The sequence below is a fragment of the Electrophorus electricus genome, chromosome 22, assembly GCF_013358815.1.
Source record: "Electrophorus electricus isolate fEleEle1 chromosome 22, fEleEle1.pri, whole genome shotgun sequence".
Lineage (NCBI taxonomy): Eukaryota > Metazoa > Chordata > Actinopteri > Gymnotiformes > Gymnotidae > Electrophorus > Electrophorus electricus.
In genome coordinates this window covers 6,937,174-6,963,294 of record NC_049556.1, presented here as the reverse complement: position 1 = coordinate 6,963,294, position 26,121 = coordinate 6,937,174, and the positions used below count along the sequence as shown (strand labels likewise).

General features: G+C 41.5%; 1 protein-coding gene across 1 annotated transcript; it reads right to left on the bottom strand.

Moving 5' to 3' along the window:
* Positions 1-3,038: 3,038 nt before the first annotated feature.
* Positions 3,039-7,991, bottom strand: avpr2aa (arginine vasopressin receptor 2a, duplicate a). Its single transcript, XM_035521735.1, is given in 6 exon segments — positions 3,039-3,241; positions 4,334-5,030; positions 6,810-6,956; positions 7,102-7,179; positions 7,181-7,348; positions 7,638-7,991. Coding segments are annotated over 6 exon segments (1,647 nt in total).
* Between the last annotated feature and the right edge of the window lie 18,130 nt (positions 7,992-26,121).

The window sequence follows — 26,121 nt, the reverse complement described above, 5'->3', positions numbered from 1 at the left end:
AGATACCAATCTGATTATGCTAAAGGCTCTACATGATAACTAACAATGCCTTGTCTTTAAAATCTCTCACAGATGTTTCTGTTGCATATATGCGATTTCACTATTTAACTTGTATTTGTTCACATTATTCTGCTACTGCCATCTTCAGCCTCTGAGCTTGCAGGTTTGGGCTGAAGGAATTCTTGCTCTGGTAACAGGTCTGCCAAACGTTTGAGCTGATTTTATAAAAGAGAAAATCCCAGGCTTGTCCAAAATAATCAACAAGTGAATCAAGTTAAAGCCATTAGCCATGTATGTGAAACAAGATGCAGAGAAAACACCACACTGCTATTATCCAGTGTGAGTGATCTGAAGTAACAGGAAGCTTTTTTCTAAAGGTTAAAGCTACATCTCACGTTTATTTTCTTTCCATCATGACATTGGTCTGTATTTTTTCAACTTAAAGATTTTATTAGAATTAGCTATGTTTAGGCATGAGCTAGATGATTACATTATGCTGCTTTCTGTTCAGACATTTGGTAGACTTTTGAATGGTGGTTATGGGCAGTGATTTTGGTTTTACAGAATTAGTGTGACCACATATATTTGTAATGATGTCAAATGAAAATGATTAAATGTCTCTAAAGCTCAACAGGATAGCAATGTAATGCATGGCCAGTTCCAGCACCTTATTTGCATAGATGGTGTGCTAGCAACCTTAAAAATAGAACAACCAAAACAAATCAACAAAATATGCCTTCCAACTTTTAGTATCTATAGTCATGCTTTTAGAGCCAGGATCCATTCTAAAGACTTGGTCAAATACATTTAGTCACTGATTTTCTACTCATTAGAGATAATTAGATAATTAGCATAGCTCAATGGTGAAATATATATATATATATATATATATATAATATATATTATATATATATATATATATATATATATATATATATATATATATAATTGCATTTCAATAATTTTCCAAGAAAAAACCTCTGGAATTCACATTCAATGCACAGTTAATATCAATAGGTACTGAACATAATTATCTATATAAGGTCATTAAAACAAAACAGGAATTTAATTAAATTTATGGTTTTACAAATTAAGAACCAAAGGACATGATTTCATTTTGTCCGAGATTTATTCTGGTGTGTGAACATTCCTAAATACAGTATGATGTGGTACTGACTCTGTAAGTGCAGAATGGTAAAAGAGGAAGCTATAGAGTAGATGGTTGGACATGCTGCTGTGAGTGGCATTTAAGGCACTCATCTGGCCTGCTATAACTGGAAGGGTTCTGTCCTTTTAGCCTTTCTTAATCCGAATATTACAGGCCAACTTTGGTTCTGAACAGCAAAAGCAGACAGCTAAATGGCACCCGACAAGTGGCACCCAATAGTGTCCTGCACCTGAGCATCATGCTTTGAAAGGTTTTAAAGGATAGAGTATCATCTTCTTCTTAGAGGTAGTGGTGCTGGTATAACACTGGCAAAATATTTAAGGAATTGATTCTAACCTGGTTTGTTCCCCTTTTCATAATTCTCTAATTAGAACATGGAATGTAATGTGGCTGTATTTTTAGTCTTTTTTCACACTTTTACATTTGCATTTATGGCATTTGGCAGAGGCTCTTATCCAAAGCGATTTACAAAAGTGCTTTGTCATTTGCTCATAGAATGTATAATAGCCATTACAGTAGGTTAGAGTCCAAGATACCATTGAACTGCAATGCTGTTGAAATACAGAGTTCAGTGCTGATGCCTAGAATTGCAAAACACATAAGCTCTATAACAAACAACAATACATACAATAAACAATACCGTACAATAAGTATTAGAGTTTCAGTTACTCAACATAGGTGCAGGATCAGTGGTCATTTAAATATTCCTCAAATAGATGGGTCTTCAGTCTGCATTTGAAGACTGCAAGGAACTCTGCTGTACAGACAGGCAGCGGAAGTTTGTTCCACCATCTAGGAGCCAGGACAGAGAGTAGTCTCAATGTTTGTCTTCCATGAGACTTGAAGCATGATGTTTCAAGCCGAGCCGTACTTGAGGTTTGAAGTACTCGAGGTACGGATCAGGCTTTGACCATGTATGGAGGGGCTGGTCAATTTTTTGCTTTGTAGGCAAGCATCAAGGTTTTAAATCTGATGCAGGCAGCCACTGGAAGCCAATGAAGGGAACGCAGCAGCAGAGTGATGTGTGAACTTGGGAAGATTAAAGACCAGCCGTGCTGCAGTCGCAGAGATCTGATGGCTCTTAGCGGAAGACCAGCAAGTTAACGAGTTGCTTTTCTGTCCATGTTGTTTGTTCTCCATTCATCACCACTACTTTATGACGGATTTCTAGCTGTTGTTCTTGGATGAGGTTTGCATGCTTGCATACCATAAGCTATTTTTCTCAGCCTTTGCCATGAAGGCATGGAACGTTAAAAGAGCAGAGGGATTTATGGCAGACAGAGTGATACAGTGTGGTGGAAGTGCAGTGTTCCTAGCTTAAGCGGTGATCTCTTAAGTGGGCTTTCCATTCTCTCTGTTCAAGAATGTTGACCCATTTGGTAAAAATCTGCAATATATTATTATTAGTTATTTTAGCTAATCATAGGATTTATTTTGCTTGCTATATTAGTAGTCTCTTCTCACTCTTTGCCATTTTAGATGGAAACAGTTTGAAGAGCTGCTATATCTGGGGTGCATACTATTTTGCATGAAATTCTCATAAGATCATATTCATGTCATGAATTGGGTCTACAAGGTCATAAATGTGCCATGCTGTGAGATGTGCTCTGGATCAGGCTTCTGCTGTTTCTTCCGATTTCCTGCCGGAGGTGCATACATATCGATGTAGGTGGAGCACTCCCAAGGACGGGACCCAGGTCACGTGTGTTTCACGAGCGTTTTATCTCATCAGGCTTGCTCTGCCTGGTACCAGCGTGTGAAGCCTCGTAAATCTTCCTGTCTGCCCGGCGTCTGGGCATCAGAGCGGCAGGGAGGGGAGCTGTGCCCTGCGCACGCGTCGCACGTGGGCCTGCCTGCACGTGTGCGGAGGTCAGTACGGGTTGTCCTTCGTGGTGGTGGAGGTGTGGATGCCGCTCGAGTCTTCATGGGCGGAGCCCCTACGTGAGGGGCGCGTAGGGCAGTGTAGCAGGGTGAGCAGCTCGCGGGACACGCTGCTGGAGAAGGCTGTGTAGATCCATGGGTTTGTGCATGAGTTCAGACTGGCCAGAAGCATCAGTATGGTGAAAGCCACTCCTGAGAGAGAGAGAGAGAGAGAGAGAGAGAGAGAGAGAGAGAGAGAGAGAGAGAGAGAGAGAGAGAGAGAGAAATGACATCATGGGGGGAGACATATCGGCTTTGTGATGCCAGCACAGTAGTGGTCTGCTATTAGGGTATTAGCTCACAGAACATGAGATGACTGGATGGCAGATATACAGCACAGCTGAGGTCAGTCTATCTGCTTTTATACAGTGTATATACATGCACCTCATAGCACATTACACATTAGCTGGTGTTTTACATTTGACCTTTCACACTTCCATTGCAAAATCATAAAACGTATACATAGATACATGCACTTTGTAGCATATTGTGCATCACTACAAGTATCACCATATAAGTTCAATTCTTTCAGCATATGGACCATTCACCAAGTAATAACCCTATAATACTAGAGCAGCTTTGAGATCGACATCGATCTCAAACATACTCAAGTGTGACAAACAATGTCTCCTATTGTCTGTACTACACAAACTATAATATGCAATTTGTACTTTGCACACTTTCCATATTATAAGAAACACTAACATCCTGACCATAAAGACATAAAACTGACATTCATCTGGGTAGATCTTAATTCTGTAATTCGCTTTGAAAAAAAGTGACCCCGAGCACCTTAACAGGAGATAATAATGGAGAACAGCAATATCAAAAGCCTACACTTATCAAGTGGAACCTATCCATGTGTCTGTGTGTGCATGTGTGTGTGTGTGTTTGTGTGTGGGGTGGTGGGGGTGGTGGTGTGTGTTTGTGTGTGTGCGTGTCACCTTTTGGCAATGTAGTTTGCTTTTGAAAGACCAGCATCTGGCTAAGGGGAGGCAGCAGCATTAGACTCAAACATATAATTTAAAACAGGATCTTTATTGGCAGTGAAGAAGAATAAAGCACACACTCTGCCGTCAACATGGACCTGAGTTATGATGCTGAGTGAGAGACGGGGAGAGGGAGAGAGAAAGCACCACACTGCTTGCCCTAGTGACTCAGTACCCTTGGAACAGACTTTAAAATGTGTTTACAGAATTGTTCGTTGCAGTCGTGACGTTTAAAAGGTTGGATGTTACACCTCACCTTGGGATGGTGGGTTGGGGTCCCAAGCAGCCCAGAGTTGTACTATGAAGAAGGGCGACCAGCACGTGATATACACCAGCACTATGACCAGAGTCATCCTCACTGTTTTGGACATTGCTCTGGATACACCCGACGGAGATGGTGTGATGGGGTGAGGAGAGGCAGAAGAAGGGTGGGGGCCTGGAGCAGAGGCCTCTGCCTGGGGTGTGAATGAGCTAGTGAACGTCTCAGAGTGAGGCGATGAAGAGGGGCTACAAACACCAGTCTGTTCACGAGGACCCTGGTTCAGAAAGCAGTTTTGATGAGGTGCCGAGGTGCTCTGTTCCATGTGAGCATGCGTGCGACTGTATGGGCGAGTGTGAGACAGCACATCCAGAGACTGACAGCTGCAGGAGCGAGTGACTGAGGCATGCTGGTTGTCCTGAGGGACAAAGCCATAGCAGTCTGGCTGCGGTGCATGCTGGGAGTTGTAGATCTTACAGTGCATGGGGGAAGGACTGCTGTTACTATTCCTTTCATGGAATTCTTCTCTGGCTTCCCTCGGCAAGCACCTTCCTCTCCCTCGCTCTCTCGCTTTGCCATCCTGCTTTCTCAGGCTGGGAAAGTGGAAGAGGACCAGGTTCTTTTTCACGTCAGCTGACACCACGCGCTCCGACTTCAGGTAGATGTTGTCGTGGAGCTCCCTGAATATTCGCACCTGAGAGTGAGACAGTTGCAATCACTTACAGACCTTACAGACCACTCAAAAAAGAGTGGTCAAAGAGAGTTCATATTATAACGGACAAAAAAGAGCTCCCTGGTTCAAGCCCCGATGATTCTACAGTCATGTGTGCTGGGAGTCCTTGCGTGCAAACTAGTGCTGCTCTTAGGGTGGGAGGGGGACTCCGTTCCAGCCATTAACCTCAACACTAGCCCATCATGGACCTCTGTGTGTTTGTGCTTGCTGATGAGTGCAGTTAGTGCTCTGAGTGTTCTGGGCTGCCCTCTGTTACAACACAGACAGCAGTTCGAAAAAAGGTGCTTAGTGTCATGTGTCTTTGACGGTTAGTTGTCATATGACAGGGAGGCTCGGTAGGAGGGAATTGACGTAGCAACTAAACTGGAATACAAATGACATAAAAATGAGGAACAAGGACACACAGTGTCACTGATGCAAAGCACCAACGCTGTTTCAGAGCTAACAGCGCTCACTTGTGATCCATCGAATGAAATGTGTGAGTGAGTGAGTTACAAGACAGATCCATGAGGCGCTTTGCATCTAAAAATATCTAAAAATTAATTTAAAGGAAAGGATTTTAGATGTGCCCCACCTTTAAGCTTCAGAAAAAAATGATCTGATCTCTCAGTCGTATAGCTGAAAGTGGCAGATTTTCACAGAAGTCATATTTAATATATTACACCCAGCATATAAAATGACTGACAGGTCACCAAATTACAGTGCTTGGGGAGTACAGAGATGAACTTTTAACAGCTCCAGACTATACAGGCTAGAGCAAAATGTGTGGAAGTGGCAAACATTTGATATTGGGCTTGATAAATGAGCACTTATGGCACTTATAGCATTCCTTTCGAGGGCATGATATGCAAGGCTCGGTGGAGTCTGTATTGTTCATTATTTACACATGATTTCTTTTGCAAATAAAAGTTACAAAACCCCACTGGAACTGTATAGTGATCTGGTGAGAATCATCTGCACGGTAGAACACCCTTCCAGAAATATAAGGGCTCTGACCACAGTGCCTGAAGCAGGTCGGGATTGCTGATCTCCCAGGACATTTTAAGATACACAATGCCAACAGTGTGATGCAACTTATTCACCAGGAACAAATATTGTATTGTTTTTTGGGTCTATTGTATAGTCCTATTTGGGTCTATTGTGTGTTTAAAAGCACAAAACTCTTATTCACTTACAGAGTGTAAACACAGTTTGTGACAAGACGGGACATAAATCTTAATATGAAATTTTCACAAACCTTCCCTGTAGTTTTTCCATCAGATCCATTTAAATGTCATATAGGACAGGTTTATAGAGACAATACTAAAAATCACAGCCCCCAAGAGAAATGATTTTTCTGACTGAACATTGTTCTTGCGCACTAAGGCCACAATGCTAAGACAAAATTGCTAACATTGTGGGAGCAGGTGTTACTAACTGTACAGACGCCGTATTGATGCCAGGGAAGAGATCCCTTCCAGCAAAGCAATCACTGCCCATTTCACTTACATTCTTCAGTTTCTTTTCACTACATGATTAGGATGTTGTCTTAACGTTGAGCTTTAAAGGCCAGAAGGAATCGGACAGCTCCCTGCAGTGAAACCACGCTGTCACCACATAACAGGTAAGCCTAACGGATAGGGACTGTGTTTGCTAAGTGGCAGACGGTCAATAGCAAAGTGAAAAAAGAAAAAGCCTAAGTCAGAATCCCACATTAGACGCTACCAGAGAGAGGCAGCGGATGCAAGAGAGGTCCGTTACCTGGCAGACAGTGACGATGAAGGCAGGGAGCAAAAAGACAGCCAGAGTCATCCAGGTGACGTAGGCCTTCAGACCCCAGTCCTCCGCAAAGTGGCCCCAGCACTCGAACACCCCCGGGGCCACTTCAGACCTGGAAAAAATAAACACCTGGGCAGGGGGTGGGGTGTGTGTGTGGAGGGGGTGGAGGGGGTGGGGCAATTACATTTAGCAATTACATTTAAGTTCAAAGTAACAAGGCCTCCAATTTATGAGACCCAACATGTTTCTCACTTTTTTTTAGGTATATTCATACCTGCGGTACGCTAAGGACAAGGGACAGACCCCAAGCCACCATGATGGGTGTGTTCCAGCATGAGACTGCCCCCCCCTTTGTACGCCCGTAGAGGGCAGCAGATGGCGTAATGCCGGTCCACTGTCATGGCCACGATCATGTAGGAGGATGCGAACATGCCCACGATCTGCATGTACTTCACCGTGCGGCAGAGTGCATCCGGCCCCTGGAACGTCTCTGTGATGTCCCATACCAGCTGCGGGAGGACCTGGGAAGAGTGTGACCGGTTCAGATAGGTACTATTCACAGTACACAGTGTGTGTTAACGTATGTGCATACAATATTATAGCGGCGTGAGAAGATAGCTCTGTGGCTATTGAAAAGCAAGGCCTAAAGATCTGAATGAAACAGAAACATCTGAGCCCTTCCATGTGATATATTCCCTGCTTATTTTAGTTATGGTTATTTATCTGCAGTATAGGCCGGGATAAGTTTATCTCCATATCCTCCCGTGGCATTCTGGACGTGTTAATGATCAGATCTATGGGTGAGCTCACCTGGAAGAAGGCCACCACCAGGTCTGCCACACACAGGTTGACCATGAACAAGTGCATGGGGGCGTTGTGCTTGCGCCTGCGAAGCAGAACCCACAGCACAAAGCCATTGCCCAGTGCGGTGAGCGCCAGGACCAGGCTCAGCACGCCGATCTCGGCCCGTGCCAAGGCAATGTCCCGCATTCGGGCCGGTGCTGGGATCTGGGTGGCGCTGGTGGAGCTGTTGCGCAGTACCCAGAAATGTGTGTGTGAGCCGTTGAGGCCGACGAGCTCAGGCGAGAGGGCGGAGGTGAAGTTGCTCCACGCGGCCATCGCCTGGGACCCATTCCAGCTGGCGTGCCTGAGGTGGGTTTCCATGCCTGTGGGATCAACATGAGTTTCACACTGGAGATATTCTGGCCCACTGACCCTATGCGGAGACAATGTCTGATCCCTGAAAGTGAACACAGCTGCAGGCCTTTGCTGTTCCTAAGGTATAATATCAAACAACTGATCCATTGGAACATGCTCACTAGGCTAATGTTGTAGATAATCACTTTATATGAGATTATCTCCGTGTATTTTCCATGTGTTCAACATGAAACTCTGAATTACCACATAAACACACTTTATAAAAAAAACTTTATGGTCATTAAGTGTGAAACATATTATTTCAGCATCCCTAACTAGTTAGCATACTTTTTTAAAGCGATATTTCAAGTATGTCTTAATAGTAGCAAACAGCAGTTTGCTTAGAAATGCCCTTCAGCAAATGCTGTCATGACCCTACACAGCTACACAGTCACCACTGACACTCACCACCTACACTCATCACTTAAGGGTCACACATGGCAATAAATATTTCCTTCATTTTATGTACCAAATAAAACTAGGCTTGGCCACATGCTTTTGTTTGGATATTCATGGGATTGCCCTTATAAATAACTCTTTATATAGAACAGTCATGTTTTCTTAGATCAGAAGTGATATTCTCAAAACTGCTTATTCAACATATAGTCACTTATGCAGATTATAAAAGCAATTTCTCATTCTTTTGAAAAAAAAGCAAACGCTGTGGCACATTTATGAAAGTGACTACGTACAATTGTCTGCTGTTTCTTACATTATCAATTGCTTATGTCACAAAAAATATATTGTAGTATTACCCCCCAAAACGTCTAGGCATTAATTCATTGTATAATTTATTTCACTGAAACAGTTGTCATAATCTGTCAAGCATATCAAATGTATTTATGAAGCGCTTTTTACAACACACATTGTCACAAAACAGCTTTACAAATGTATGGGTCCACATCCCTGATGAGCATCCCGAAAGTAAGGAAGTACTCCCTGGATGAAATTAAGACAGAAACCTCTGGAGAACCAGGACTCAATAGGTAACCCATCCTCCATTGGGCATCCCAGCTAGTAACCATTTATACATTTCTATAAGACTTTTTTTGGTAAATGTCTTCTGAGCTGATGGATTTCTCTCAGGAGAGTCTTGACTTTCACTTCTAAATTTGTTTATGAAGGGGAATGAACTGCCCTGTCTTCATTTCTGTGTTGTCAACCATTTACAGTACAAACAGTTAAATCATAAATGTGAATTCTGTCAAATCTCTTGCAAGCAACCTCCTACATAGAATAATGTATAAGTGTACTGCTGAAATTGATATATGCCACACAGAAAAAAGTGCATTGTTGTATGTCATCAAAAGCTTAGCCAACAGAAAACACTTACAGAGTACACTAATATATTAGCATAAACAATAACATTCTGATGGCACTGATGTTCACTGACATAAATATTTACTTTTTAAACATAAACAAAGGATTTTGAGCAATTGTTTGGCTTTTGCAGGTAATCCATTGTGTGGTGCTGTTTGTAGTAATTATTTTGAAAATATTATGATGATTCGAGAAATGCACCAAAGTGACCGAGAAAAAAAATTAAATGGTATGCGTCTGTAGAAGATTGGAAAATACCACCATTGCACCTAATTTTCAAAAATAGGCTCTAACTAAGTTAAAGCCCTGAGGACCAACTGAGTTCTCACACAAGCTTCAACAGCAAATGTTCTCCTTCTGTCCCAAGTGAGCCCTGAGCAAATGTTGAGGCCAAGCCCCTCCGGCACATGCATTATAATGCGTTTAAGTGCTCTGAGTGACTCCGTTGTGCTTGTTTTACCATTTTGTATGGCTATTTGTCATTCAGTCCCAGACACTGTTTACCTCCAATGCTCGAACGTCTGTCTGAAAATAGCAAAGGTGAGCAGTTTCATTAGAGCTCTGGCACCAAGCTGTTTCGATTTCCATTTGCATTCCTTTATTCTCCTGAAGGCTTTTTAGCTGTTACATGACTTGTCCTGCACAATATCTGTCTATACTTTGAACTTTAGGCTGATTAATGAGACCTTTCTATTGTTTTTTTCTGTGGAGATTACTCTTCTCAGAAGATCCCATTTCATGCACTGTCGCTCATTTATTGCTCTGGTAAAATAACTGATGAAGTAGCACAGGACAATCTGTATTGGAAATCTTTTTTTTTCCTTTCTAGTAATTCCACCTGCTCCATCATCTTTGCCTAGCTGTGCTGCCCAGATCACGCCATGCCGGGTAGCATTGCCACTGAAGGTACAAGCATACTATCTGGGAGCAAGATATCAGAGTAACGCTTGCCTTATGATTTTGCGTTTGAAATACGCAGGCGCAAGCTATCAAAATAACTGCACACACACTGCCCAGCTCCTCATTCTGATTGTGCCTTTCTTAGAACAGCCTGTATCTACACTTATTTATCTACATTTATTTACATATCATTTATTTATTCTTTATTGATGTTTTGTAGAGTTATCAATAAGGGCTCATATCTGGTCACGCGGGTTGGAACAAATGACTGATACCAAAACAAAGTGTGATAAAAACATTCTTTCATCTTTAAGGCATTAATAGGTTGTTGTGCACTCTAGCTCTACAATTACAATGGAACAGGTGACTCAGTTTGAAATCCATGGCAAGTTAATGGCCAGGCTCATAAATGCAAGCCTCCATACCGAATGTGGAATCTCGACCACAGCTAAATCTTTTTCTGATGACAAGGCTTTCATGAAAGGATAGTGTGACTCAGTCAGTCAGGTAGATTCATTTTTCATTAGCTATTCATTTCAGCATATTCCTGTGCACCTGGAAAGAGCTGCAACTACTCAAAATCTCCAGACTGAAGCTGCCTAGCGTTTCAAATTTGATAAGATGACTCACCCTCTCTCTATCCCATGCCTGAGTCATGAAATACACCTAGCTCCTACCATGAGGCACTTCCTTAGAGAAATGCTCTGTTAAAAATTCCATTTTCATGGATGGATTCAAAAATAGTCAGTCTCTAGCATTCACCTATTAAACCTTAGAAATCAAGATGGCCATTTATCATTGGGGTACATACAACAACTGAGACAGGTCATTTGGTGTGAGATGTAATACTCATTCACTGAGAATTTTAATCATTTTTATAGTAATAAAATTATAATTATACTAATTTTAATTATACTAATTAAACAATAGTGCACGTTTATATTTATATTAATATAAATAATAAAAAACAAGCAAATACACAAGCAATAAAATACACTCAAATATATATGTGTCATTTTTACACTGACTGCCACAAATGCATATGAATGATTAAGCTGTCTTAGCTGATCATTTCCAATCATATGACACTGCCAAGCATACAGTTCCTTACCTGATCAGTTCATGGTCTTTACTTCCGTAGCATTCCCCCACGGAGCCCTTTAAACACACACATACAGACACAAACTTTGTTCGCTCTCTGACTTCAGTACATGTTGCTTGTACATGGACAATGACCTGGAACGGCACTTTTATTTTCACTCTTCTAATAACTCTAATAAACCTCACTCCAATGATATCTTCTCAACCATCTTCTCAAGTATAGAACATCCTCTCAACCATGTAGCACAACTACAATAGATCCAAATCTACCGCTATCTGGAAATATGCATCCACTCGCTAAAGGAAAGTTTAGAAAAAAAAAAGATGTGTTCTTTAGAAAATAAGTTCTTAAGTGATGGCCACATGTTTAGAAAATGACCACAATTCACAGCACATATGATGAGATCTGAAATTTTAATCACACTATGTCCAGTAAATATGAGTTGTCTTAATTCTGGTTGTGGTTCTGTACATGATGAAAAAACCAAAACTTACTCTCTTTTTTGGTGTGATCCAAGCTCCGTGACATCCACGTGCGAGATCCTGCTCCAGCGCAACTTTCTTATGTTGTCCTTCTGTTTGCCGCCTGCTTACAGAGTTTACATCATTTGTACAGAGTTGATGAAGGTGGTGTGTTATTTCACCAGCCTTTGTACAGCTTATGTGAACCACTGATCCGATACCGTGAGACTTTCACCCCAGGCTGTGGAAGAGAGTCTGTGTGTCTTCAGATGATTGGATCTTCCAAACAGAATCAAGTGAGCTATCCTTGGTATCGGTATTCTCCTGAGAGGAGCGTGTCCAAGTCTTCCTGGCTTAAAATGGTACTAGTGTGCTGATACTGCTGAATTTGAGATCAGACTGTTCTCTCTTTATTTCTCTCACTCTCTCTCGCTCCCCTCCCCTGTGCTCTGGGAGGAGTCGGCGTAGAGGTGCTCCTCCACATACCTCCCAAGTGTGACATATCCAGAGAGATGAATTAAATGGAAGGTCAAATATGTGTTCGACACACCCTGGCATAATGCAATGTTTGCATTTATGCATTGAGAGAAGGTGATCTGTGTCAATATTTACACTCATTTTTACATTAACCTGCAGGGGTATGAATTGAACGAATGCACGGATGTTTGGTATTCGTTTTGCACCACTTATGCAATTGTACTTACTGTTGTGTTTGATTGTTTGCCCATGCTTTGCTCGCATGTCTTTTATTATTTTCTTTTATGCCTTTTTAATTTTATGCCTGGTTTGTATAATAACCTTGTAACAGCTGGTGATATGTATGGATGTTGTAGCTTTGTGTGTCCAGAAAAGGGCAGCAGATATATATTTTGGACTCTGCATAGCAGGCACCGTGTCCTTATCACGGGCGGGACTGTGTCTATGGCACAGGAAAAGCAGGAATAGCTTTGCCCGTAGGCTGTGATGCTGCAAGCCTGATGTAGAGCGTCAACTCAAGGATACACTAACGCAGACAAGTACCTGCTATCCCTGCCGCCTGTATTCTGACAAATAGTTCTTGGGCAGAATATGTTAGCCTTCACCTTCGTCTGTGTGTCAGATTGGCCAGCAGTCCACGGTCACTTGCCATCATCAGTAGACTTACTGAAAGCTTCCACTCCACGGCACCATGGGAGCGGAAGAGCAAAAGCAGCCTGGGCCGGTTGCTGTGGAAACAGTGCGCTGGTTGGAGGTGCTCGCGCACGCCGGAGGCTCACTTCAGCCCATTCTCGTCGGCAGCCCGAAAAACAGAAGTGACAGCTGTTTTCCTCAGAGGGAGAGGTTCTCTGGAAGTCCTTCCAACGTCCTTGGCTTGGTAGGATTGTTGCTGAAGGAGAGACCCACAGTGCACTCAAAGGATGCCCCACACCCCCAACGCAAGGTCAGATGTAAGAGGTCAAGAATGATTTGAAAAATAAAGATATCGTAAATATAGAAGTGTGAAACTGTGAAGGTCTAGACAAATATTCATGTCAGAGAATGAGCGGACATGACACACTCATGTATTCAGGCTAGACACAAAATCTGACTTAAAAATATGGAAGTCATGTAATAACAAAGAGCTGAGTGAGCGTCAAGAGAGAGACTACAGAGACACTACATGGCTGACAGAGGCTCTGCAGTGGGAGGTCCCCCCCCACAGGACAGCACTCTAACACCTGGAATGGCAGAATAAGATGCTCGCAACTGTCGACATTCATCACAAAAATGAATGAAAGCTCCATTAACAAGCAACGCATTCTTAATGACTGACAGCTTTACGGCCAAATTCTATCCTCCAGGATCAGAGGATGAGAGAAGAATTGGCCATAGAGGATATTACATGCTGAAGGAAGGTAATGGACTAGATTTCATATTTGCAGGCTTCTCTCTTTGATGTTTGTACACCAAAACATACAATGCCTGCTAGTGTGTATGTGCAGTATGTGTGTGTCCTTCACTTGAGTAATGCCTAAATCTTTCTCGCACCTCCCGTGACCTGCTGTATTTTCTTTTGCTGTTTCATCAACGTCATCGTAATTCTTTCTTCTTCCTTTAATAGCACATTATTCTCACACAGTTTGCAAGACAGCGCCTGTATAGCTAGTAACATGAAACCCATGGTTTACAAGAGCTGTCAGAGCTGGTACTTAATTGAATTAGGAATGCAAGCCAGCGGAGAAGAGAAGACGTTGAACCAGCCTCATCTTGAGGTCAGGAGTTAGTCTGCTCGCTTGGCTCCTTCCTTGAACTTTTTCCCCCTTTTTGCATCTTGAAAAAAAATAGGAGGAAACTGATGGAATCTCTAATTCGATATGTGACCTGAGACACTCTTTCAACAATGAGCCGGATGAGTTGGTTAGAAAATACTAGTGCATTATATTAGAGTCTGTCATTGGAGGATGGTTAATTCGGCTGTCCGTGCACAGCCTCATATAGGCAGAGCAGATGAAACTCTATTAGCTATTACTGGTACTGTCTGCTGTGTCCATCAAAGTAATAAAGAAATACATTTGCCTGAAAAGACACTGAGCTGGTGTTTTACACCAGAGCGCTCTAGTTGATATTGTCTGACACGCACATGTTATAGAGCTTGATGTGTGCAGATGTGATTTTACACTGTGCACATGGTCCAGTCATGTAAATGAAACAGCACTCGGTGAACAGGCATGAAGAGGAGAAGTGTATCAGGTGTATGTCTGGTAATAGCAGATAGTTACAGTATGCATGACTAATAAAGAAGACACAGTTGTGTAGTGTATATGGAAATTAGACACAGAGAGAACCCACAGATATGCTTTCTTTTCAACCATGCATGCAGTCAGTAATCTACCCTTCTTCTTTGTTTCCATCTCTAAGAAAAATGTGTGTGTGCATAATAACAAGAGAATGTGTGTGTACAGTTGCACACATCCTCATTTACATTAAGTGATCATAGCGTATTGTGTTGCGCAGCCTGGCGCCGCTCACTCTCAGCCCCTAAACCTGACATCCTCAGAACGCCTGTGTGCCAGTTGCCGGTATGCACATGCGCGCGCATGTATATTGGATGGGTGTGCTCGCGTATGTGTAGTGGATGAGTGTGCATGTGTATGAGTTGACTATACACACACATTCATGTAGGTGGACTGATGTGTTGCCCTAATTCCAGTTATTAGGCCTGTACAGGGGGGGCGGCACAGGAAATGGTCCTGAGATTTAGCCATTTTAAACCCTACTCTAACTTGTATTCCAGCCCTCCCTATAGAGTGTGGGAGCGAGAGAGGAGGAGAAAGTAGGAGCCACAGAGGTAGAGAGGGAGTGAGAGAGTGGGAGAGAGAAGAGGAGAGGAAGCAGGCAGGAAATATGTGTATTTGACTGATGACCGCAGCGCCTGTATCACTTTGCACAAACCATATAACTAAACACATACACAGAGAACCACAGACCTCCACAGTCTAATCAAGTAATGCGCCAATCCGACATAAACTACGAGACTCTGTCGGGTTTGTGCTCTGCACGACAATCTGAACCAGGCCACAGCTTCGCGTTCCAGCCCAGCATCCAAAACACTCCTGAGTGCCACGTGGAGCCTCCGCAATTATCATTTCCCTCATCGCCTCGTGTTGCATTGCCATGCCAAATAAGTGTGGGTATGTTAAAGTCCTAAAAACATGCACATGGTTAGCTAAATATTATTTATTATACAATTACAGATGTATTCTTAAAACTTACTGTAGAAGGCTTGTGTGTGCAGCACTGGTATACGCAACAGAATGTGTGCATGCGCAATGCGGCTTCGCTCAGGTGATCACGTTTACATATGTTCGGGGGGGGCGGTGTGAGCAAGCGCTGGCAGCGCCTAAGCAATCATAATGTTGATGAGCATGTTTGTTTATCCATGGAGGTGGAAAAGGACGTGTGAAAGGATACCCAGTGTGCGAGCGAGAGATGAAGGAAAGGTACAGGAAGTAGAAAAAATGGTAAAAATGGAACTGGAGGGCGAGGGCCCAGGTTGAATGGAACTCTGTAAGGGCCTCAGAGACAAGTGATTCCCCCACTGGCCTGATGGATAGTGTCGTATGTGTACGTGCGTGGGTCCGTGCTTACATCTCGTGTTGGTGTTTGCGTGAGCATTTAATGAGACTATAGTGGGCGTGTCAGTTACAGTGGGGTATTTCTTTTATTTATTTCACATCATTTGTGGTTTTGTGGTAATCCTGTTGACTCATCCTGCAGCAAGCTGTGGTCATAATGCATCAGAAAAGGACACGGATAAGCCTTCACAGCGTGACCCTGAGCGCACACTGTGAAGACATGCCAGCACAGCTACAGCAAGAAACAGCGGTTTCTCACTTAATCCAGCAGTCCGTTAAAGCAGGGAGACTTTTTAACGGATCCCGATGTGGGATAGGGATGTGGGGACAATGATCTCAGTGAAAGGGTTTGTGGAATATGGCAACAATCGATGTTGGCTTTAAGTACAGATGGTTTCCTGAGCATAAGACACGATTGCACTGTTTCTCATTAGCTCAACATTGTATCACAAAATGGCCATGAAGTGAGATGGAGAGAGGGAAAGAGCTCAGGATATTAAATAAGGGAATCCGGCCAATATAACTACATAGGGGGAAAAAATTGAAACAAATCAGTTAAATTTGATTCAATTGGATTAAATTTTCACTGAGCACTTTAAAGAAGGAGTGAGTCAGTGGCAAGGGAAAAGGATATTAAGTAAAGCAATGCGAATCAAAACCAAAAGGATTAAATGGAAAAATGAAATTGAAACAAATCAGTTCAATTCAAATACATTTTCACCAAGCACTTTTAAGAAAGGGGGAACCAGTGGTGAGGGGGAAATTCCTGGTATGGCAGGAGCAAAAATTATGTAAAAAAAAAAAAAAAAGAAATTTGGGAAAAAATGAAAAGAATAGATGAATATCAGTGAAGTGTGAGGCAAGGTTGAATGTGAATATGCTGAGCACTGAATGTTACTAACTAATGTTAATAAAACCTCTCTGGAAGGTGGACTGTGTGATTGATAGGGAAAACAGACCATTCCATTTGCCCTCAAGATTTTGGGAAAGTTTAAGGAACCAGTAGAAAAGTTGAGCTGAATTCATGTCTATGTGTGTGTGCGTATATGTGCGTGAGCAAGCGATTAACCGGGGGGGGGTTAGGGGGCGGGGATTTGGTGGTGACCTGGGGCGTGACATGAGCAGGATAAGATTCACAGGCCATAGGCACTGATTAACTGGAGCTATTGTTGTGGTTTCTTCCTTGTTCAAAGCAGCTCTGAGTCACATTTAGCTGAAGAAACTCACTTTCTCTCACAGCTCAGCTTTGCGTGTCTCTGGGTCCCACAGTTGGCGTTCTACTACATTCTGCCAATGTGAACATGGACTGAGCCACAGAACCCAACGCTAAATTAATGTTGTCTTGTAAGCCAACATGGAACCCTTGACATCTCACTCATTAACAGCATAACATGCTAGCAATAACATCGTAATACATAGCTGATGTGTAAACAGATTTATGCTAGTCCGGCAAAATTCAACACAAGGTCACATGTACAGAATATGTATAATTATAGGTAGAATATGTATAAAATAAGATGTTACATATGCAGTTTCTCTATACATAACTAACAAAGGAAGAATTGGGTCAACAGGTAATGAGTGAATACAGACAGGTGATTAGTTTTCAAAGCTTCTGTGTCAGCACACATTCAATGTACTTCAATAATAGGGTGAGTCACAGTGTGGAGATCTTTCAAACAAAGATCCTTCTATGTCACTGTAAAGAATGGATTAAGAGACATTGTCTAATTGTAGTCCTATATAAAAGAAAACACACAGAGTTGGAGTGGCTGGTTAAGGAGTAATCAACAGTCCTTACAGATTTCTCCATTGAAGAATGCCAAAGCTAATCAGTCTTCAAAGGCCACACACAGGCTGTGTTCTTAGAGGCATTTTTAAGGTTTAGCTTTTTTGATGGTAATTTTTGACTGGAGGCAGTGAGGAAGCCTTGGTGGAGGAGGAGCGTAGCAGGCTTCAAAGCGTTGGCCTGGGTGGAGTGGACGAGGTTCGTTTAAGACTTGCTCGTAAACTCCACGTGGAGACATCTGATGTTACTTAAGCAGCTTAGAAATGGACGGCCACATCACGCTGCTTCTCTGGCATCGGTCGCACCATTTATCTATAACTCACAGAACAAATGACCTTTCATCACGATTCGCGTTGCCTTAAATTTAGCTGAAATGTCTCATGTTGGGTGCATCTGTTATTGACAAGATTCAGACTTTAAATGTTCATATTTTAAAAAGGGAATGTACTGGTCACATTTTCGATGTGAAACACAGCTTGTGATGATTTAGAACGTTAGCAGAGTGCGGCAGTTCGTTGGAGGCCGGTATGTTTACAGGGTCAAGAGTGCGAGGACACCTTAGCAAAAGCGTACTTTGAGCTTCTAGGTGCCACTGTTAGGACGGCCATGTGGCAGCAGTGAAAAGAGGCCAGATGGCCAGCAAACCTTGTGCGTTAAAGCCCACCTCATGAAAAACAACAGAGGTGGCAGAATCCTGAGGATAGGGCATCCCAGAGGAACCATCTGTTGAGGTGGCGGAATCCTGAGGATAGGGCATCCCAGAGAAACCATCTGTTGAGGTGGCGGAATCCTGAGGATAGGGCATCCCAGAGGAACCATCTGTTGAGGTGGCAGAATCCTGAGGATAGGACATCCCAGAGGAACCATCTGTTGAGGTGGCGGAATCCTGAGGATAGGGCATCGCAGAGGAACCATCTGTTGAGGTGGCGGAATCCTGAGGATAGGGCATCCCAGAGGAACCATCTGTTGAGGTGGCGGAATCCTGAGGATAGGGCATCCCAGAGGAACCATCTGTTGAGGTGGCAGAATCCTGAGGATAGGGCATCCCAGAGGAACCATCTGTTGAGGTGGCAGAATCCTGAGGCTAGGGCATCCCAGAAGAACCATCTGTTGAGGTGGCAGAATCCTGAGGAAAGGGCATCGCAGAGGAACCATCTGTTGAGGTGGCAGAATTCTGAGGATAGAGCATCCCAGAGGAACCATCTGTTTGTCATGCCTGGTGGAGAGTCACTGTGGGGAAGCAGGTGAGAAAGTTGGACTATGATGGGTGTAAGGGGGGGAAGAGGACCAAGCACACGTGTATCCTCCAGGTGAATCATCACTGATATTGGGCAGACTATTGGGTCACTGCAGACAATTGAGCTGAAATAAGCCGTGAGCATCAGTATAGCTTTCCAGTGACTTCAGCAGTGTGTGTCGGGGGGTTACCTGGTGGAAGCAAACAGGAATAGGAGCTATAAACTGCACAGGAAACAGGGCCAATTTTAACTCAAAGCAAAAAAAATCTATCCTTTGACCTAAGAATACCATCAGATATACTCTTCTGTATCACTGTGCCTGTGGGAGTTTTCCAATGAACAGTGTACTACTTTAGCTAAATATGACTGTACATGTGCACATCTAAACATCTGTAACTTAATGTCAGTAAAAAATATCCCCACAATACATTTTTCCTATTAAAAGATTACAACAATGTACACATGTACAGTGGTGCTTGAAAGTTAGTGAACCCTTTAGAAGTTTCTATATTTCTATATAAATTTGACTGTTTGTCTCACAAGTCTTAAAAGTACATAAAGAGAACTAAATCAAAACAAATGTGACCAAAATATTAGACTCATAATAATTTATTATATTATTATAATAGACATTCATTTATTGAGGAAAATGAACCAATATCAGTGAGTGGCAAACGTATGTGAACCTTTAGGATTAGCAAATCATTTGAAGTCATTTGGGTCAGGCTTTGTCAGTCAATGGGATAACAGTCAGGTGTGAGTCTGCACCTGGTTTTATTTGAAGAACAGGGATCTAGCAAAGATTTAACTGCACACCACATTTGTGGAGGTGTATCATGGCACGAGCAAAGGAGATTCCTGAGGCCCTCAGGAAAAGAGTTGTTGATGCTCATCAGGCTGGAAAAGATTTCAAAATCATCACAGACTGTGTACAAATGTAGGAAATTTAAGACCAGTATTATCCTCCCCAGGAGTGGTCGACCAACAAAGATCATGCCAAGAACAAGGCATGTAAAAAGTCTGACAGGTCACAAAGGAACCAAGGTAACTTCTAAGCAACTAAAGTCCTTTCTCACAGATTGTAATCTAATCTTAATCCTGAATTATACCAGCAAATTCTGAAGGAAAATGTCATGCTATCGGTTCATAAAATGAATCTCATGAAAATGTGGGTCATGCAGTAAGACATCGACATCACACAAGTTGTTCTACCAAAGAGTGGGAAACACAGCTTGTGATGATTTAGAACGTTAGCAGAGTGCGGCAGTTCGTTGGAGGCCGGTATGTTTACAGGGTCAAGAGTGCGAGGACACCTTAGCAAAAGCGTACTTTGAGCTTCTAGGTGCCACTGTTAGGACGGCCATGTGGCAGCAGTGAAAAGAGGCCAGATGGCCAGCAAACCTTGTGCGTTAAAGCCCACCTCATGAAAAACAACAGAGGTGGCAGAATCCTGAGGATAGGGCATCCCAGAGGAACCATCTGTTGAGGTGGCGGAATCCTGAGGATAGGGCATCCCAGAGAAACCATCTGTTGAGGTGGCGGAATCCTGAGGATAGGGCATCCCAGAGGAACCATCTGTTGAGGTGGCAGAATCCTGAGGATAGGACATCCCAGAGGAACCATCTGTTGAGGTGGCGGAATCCTGAGGATAGGGCATCGCAGAGGAACCATCTGTTGAGGTGGCGGAATCCTGAGGATAGGGCATCCCAGAGGAACCATCTGTTGAGGTGGCGGAATCCTGAGGATAGGGCATCCCAGAGGAACCATCTGTTGAGGTGGCAGAATCCTGAGGATAGGGCATCCCAGAGGAACCATCTGTTGAGGTGGCAGAATCCTGAGGCTAGGGCATCCCAGAAGAACCATCTGTTGAGGTGGCAGAATCCTGAGGAAAGGGCATCGCAGAGGAACCATCTGTTGAGGTGGCAGAATTCTGAGGATAGAGCATCCCAGAGGAACCATCTGTTTGTCATGCCTGGTGGAGAGTCACTGTGGGGAAGCAGGTGAGAAAGTTGGACTATGATGGGTGTAAGGGGGGGAAGAGGACCAAGCACACGTGTATCCTCCAGGTGAATCATCACTGATATTGGGCAGACTATTGGGTCACTGCAGACAATTGAGCTGAAATAAGCCGTGAGCATCAGTATAGCTTTCCAGTGACTTCAGCAGTGTGTGTCGGGGGGTTACCTGGTGGAAGCAAACAGGAATAGGAGCTATAAACTGCACAGGAAACAGGGCCAATTTTAACTCAAAGCAAAAAAAATCTATCCTTTGACCTAAGAATACCATCAGATATACTCTTCTGTATCACTGTGCCTGTGGGAGTTTTCCAATGAACAGTGTACTACTTTAGCTAAATATGACTGTACATGTGCACATCTAAACATCTGTAACTTAATGTCAGTAAAAAATATCCCCACAATACATTTTTCCTATTAAAAGATTACAACAATGTACACATGTACAGTGGTGCTTGAAAGTTAGTGAACCCTTTAGAAGTTTCTATATTTCTATATAAATTTGACTGTTTGTCTCACAAGTCTTAAAAGTACATAAAGAGAACTAAATCAAAACAAATGTGACCAAAATATTAGACTCATAATAATTTATTATATTATTATAATAGACATTCATTTATTGAGGAAAATGAACCAATATCAGTGAGTGGCAAACGTATGTGAACCTTTAGGATTAGCAAATCATTTGAAGTCATTTGGGTCAGGCTTTGTCAGTCAATGGGATAACAGTCAGGTGTGAGTCTGCACCTGGTTTTATTTGAAGAACAGGGATCTAGCAAAGATTTAACTGCACACCACATTTGTGGAGGTGTATCATGGCACGAGCAAAGGAGATTCCTGAGGCCCTCAGGAAAAGAGTTGTTGATGCTCATCAGGCTGGAAAAGATTTCAAAATCATCACAGACTGTGTACAAATGTAGGAAATTTAAGACCAGTATTATCCTCCCCAGGAGTGGTCGACCAACAAAGATCATGCCAAGAACAAGGCATGTAAAAAGTCTGACAGGTCACAAAGGAACCAAGGTAACTTCTAAGCAACTAAAGTCCTTTCTCACAGATTGTAATCTAATCTTAATCCTGAATTATACCAGCAAATTCTGAAGGAAAATGTCATGCTATCGGTTCATAAAATGAATCTCATGAAAATGTGGGTCATGCAGTAAGACATCGACATCACACAAGTTGTTCTACCAAAGAGTGGGTGAGGAATATAGTTAAAGTTTTGGAATGATCAAGTCAAAATCCTGACTTTAATCCAATAGAAATATTGTGGAAGGACCTGAAGCAAGCAATTCATGGGAGGAAGCCCACCAACATAACTGAGTTAAAATTGCTTTGTACAGAGGAATGGGCTAAAATTCCTCCATGTCGATATACAGAACTAATCAACAATTACCGGAAATGTTTAGTTATTCCTGCGAACCAGATACTGAAAGCAAAGGTTCACATACTTTTGCCACTCAGAGATATGGAATATTGGAACATTTTCTTCAAAAAATAAATTACTCATTTGTTTGATTTGATTTGATGTATCTACTTTTAGTACTTTTGTGACAATCTGAGTTAGGTTTAAGTCAAATTCATGCAGAAATATATAAACTTCTAAAGGGTTCATAATGTTTAAAGCACTACTGTGCTCATGCACACACACACGCACACACACACACACACACACACACACACGCATACACACACACAGAGAGAGAGAGAGATAGAGAGAGACAGAGACAGACATCCAACATCCAAACAGAGAGACATCCAAAAAGAGACATTCAAAGCAATGTTTATTTGCTCATGCCAGTGAAAAATATATCTAATGTGAGTTAAGGCCAATTTTAGGATATAAATAAGTATAGTTATAGAACGTGTTTGCTCATTGTAAAAATAATAACTTGCATTTTAAAATAATAACTGGGCATGTTGTGATGCCCAGTTGAGTTGCATGTGGTTTTTCTAAACATATAACTGACTCACGACCTCCTTTTTCAGTCTTTCACAATATTCTCCATATTTTTCCTATAGACTTACATGAGCATTACATATTTTGATCTCAGAATATTGATTCGTGGTCCTCATTACTTTTCACACATTACTTACCCATCCAAACAGCCCTTTTCATCCCAGATTTGTTCGTCTCATTTTCTGAAATGTTCAACATCCTCTGTAGTTGGTATACACAGTAAGGCTTCCTTAACGTAAATACATACCCATTTGGCTTTCACAGTCCCCTCAAATCCTTTTAATTGTCCGTTCATGATCCCAATGAAAGTCCACTGGTTTTACATTTTTAAGATAGCTAAGCTCATCTCATTAACATTCATTTATTTCCAAGTCCTTCAGTTGTCAAGGTATAACCAACAAAAATGGAAGGATTTAGTGGTAAAGAATTAGCACGTAGCTGAGAGGACAGGCTTACTACAGCCCCTTCATTCTTCTCCTCTTTACCGGTTGGAAAATCACTCATTTTAACACTTCCGAAATTTTCAGCTTAGGTGGCACCCATAGTCCAGTGCTCTACCATTCATCTTTTATTCAAAAACTTTATTTTCTAGCTATAAATGTGCATAGATTTACTACTGGCCTTGTATTAGTCTTTGTAAAGCCAATTTATAGTTTATTCTTTGTTGTTGTAATTAAAATATAATTCTCTCTCTCTCTCTCTCTCTCTCTCTCTCTCTCTCTCTCTATATATATATATATATATATATATATATATATATATATATATAATTAAATTCCAATCTAATAGTATTAAACATAGTAACATAGTAACAACATCTCTAAGAAGTAAACTATATAGTAACATAGTAACAACATCTCTAAGAGGTAAACTATACAGTAACATAGTAACAACATCTCTAAGAGGTAAACTATATAGTAACATAGTAACAACATCTCTAAGAGGTAAACTATATAGTAACATAGTAACAACATGTCTAAGAGGTAAACTATATAGTAACATAGTAACAACATCTCTAAGAGGTAAACTATATAGTAACATAGTAACAACATGTCTAAGAGGTAAACTATATAGTAACATAGTAACAACATCTCTAAGAGGTAAACTATATAGTAACATAGTAACAACATGTCTAAGAGGTAAACTATATAGTAACATAGTAACAACATCTCTAAGAGGTAAACTATATAGTAACAGTAACATCTCTAAGAGGTAAACTATATAGTAACATAGTAACAACATGTCTAAGAGGTAAACTATATAGTAACATAGTAACAACATGTCTAAGAGGTAAACTATATAGTAACATAGTAACAACATCTCTAAGAGGTAAACTATATTCTAGAAGCAAACAGAAATGATGGTTAAGCCTACAATAGAAAGAAAATGTATGTCTTCAAAGTCTGGGTAGTAAAAAATGTTTTAAAAAATGGATTAACAGAGATACTGTGGAGAGATGATTCCAAGGAAAGTGGTTCATACACTTGCCAAATAATATATTTTGTTATATTAGAAAACCTGAAAAATTCTACATCCTTATAAAATCTCTTTCTCTCACTCTCTTTTTTCTCTCTCACAATATGTTATGTATGTCTCTAAAAAACCATAATTTACTCATGGCTTGCCCACAGGGGCTTATAATAAAAGATTTTAAACATGTAGCATGGTAGAATAGAGGGGTGGCAGAGCAAAATCAATGGTGGGTTGGTAGAGAGACTGATGCTATGTTTCCACTGTTCAAAAAGGTGGAGTGGGGACATCTGTCAACCATTAACAGAGAAAAAGCTTTTAGAAAGACCTAGATTTGTGCAAGATAGGCTATCAGAATGAGATCTGATTTTCCAAGTCAATAATCATTGGGAAATAATTGGAAATTTACCTGGTAGCATTTGTCTGTCATGTTGTGCATGTTCTAGTATGTCTGTTATATTTAATAAATATTAGGACCATTTTATTGGCAATATCAATAATCTGTATTTTTGTGTGCCTAAAAGTTAAACATTTATTTCATCTGTCAACAGAACATTGTTCCAACAATGCTGTGGAATAGGTGGGCTTGAACAAGCTCAAGACATGGAGCATTTTTTGAGAGTTGTTTCCACCACACTAATCTCCCATGAATACTGCTCTTGTTTTTGTTATATCAAACTCATGAACACAGACATTAGCAAATGTAAAAGGTGCATAGAGATCCTTAGCTGACACCTGAGGGTTTTTGCAGCCCTTCACAGCCTCATGAGCATCAACGGTTGTTTCTTTTGGGATCTTCTGAAATCTCTTTTGACCAGTGGTAGCTCGGTGGTAAGGCACTCAACTTGTAATCAAATGTTGCCAGTTCAAGCCCCAACACTGCAAAGTTGCCACTGTTGGGCCCCTGAGTGAGGCCCTTAACCCTCAATTGCTCAAATTGTATTCAGTCGTAATTGTAAGTTGCTTTGGATAAAAGTGTCAGGTAAATGTCAGGTGTGTGTGTGTAAATGGCTAACTCAAAGTATAAAAATGGCAGGTAGGCCAAATCCTCTCCTAAATTGATTAAAAATCTGACTCAGTTACCCTCTTTTTAAAAGATCATTATCCTAGATGTTTACACCCTTTTTCTATAAATAAACCTGATTGTTTACAGCATTTGTTCACTGACATGCACACTGTAACATACCTTGTAATGCATGTTAAATAAACTGTCTTTTTATTAATGAATTATATTATATCACTGATTGACATCAGAAAACGTTTTAGGAGTCTTGTATGCAGACTGCTAAATAAATTGAAAGAGTTGACCAGTTTTGGTGGTATGTGCAGGTGGGATTAATTTACTGTTTTGGAAAGTGCTGGGGCCCTTCACAAGTTTAAAGACAGTCACACACATATGCATACTTAACTCATCTTACACATTTCTGCCTGAGGTCCCTCGACCCCTCTTTGAGAATCATGTGGACTTATAAAAACATCTGCTAGAAAGGCATAAAACCCACACTTTACATTCCAGCAGTTGTTTAATGCTGGCTGCTGGTTTTACAAAACTCTGGAAAATACAAGCGATGGTAAGGCTCTAAAACACAACTGCAAAGCAAAATCACATGGGTCTAATAATCTCCTTCAGTGTTAAACTGTTCTTCCATTTACACCAGAAATATTTATTATAAGATGCTGTTTTTACAGTGTAGTGTTAAGACAAGGAGAAGAGATATTGTCAGCCCTATCAACAATCACAAGTAATA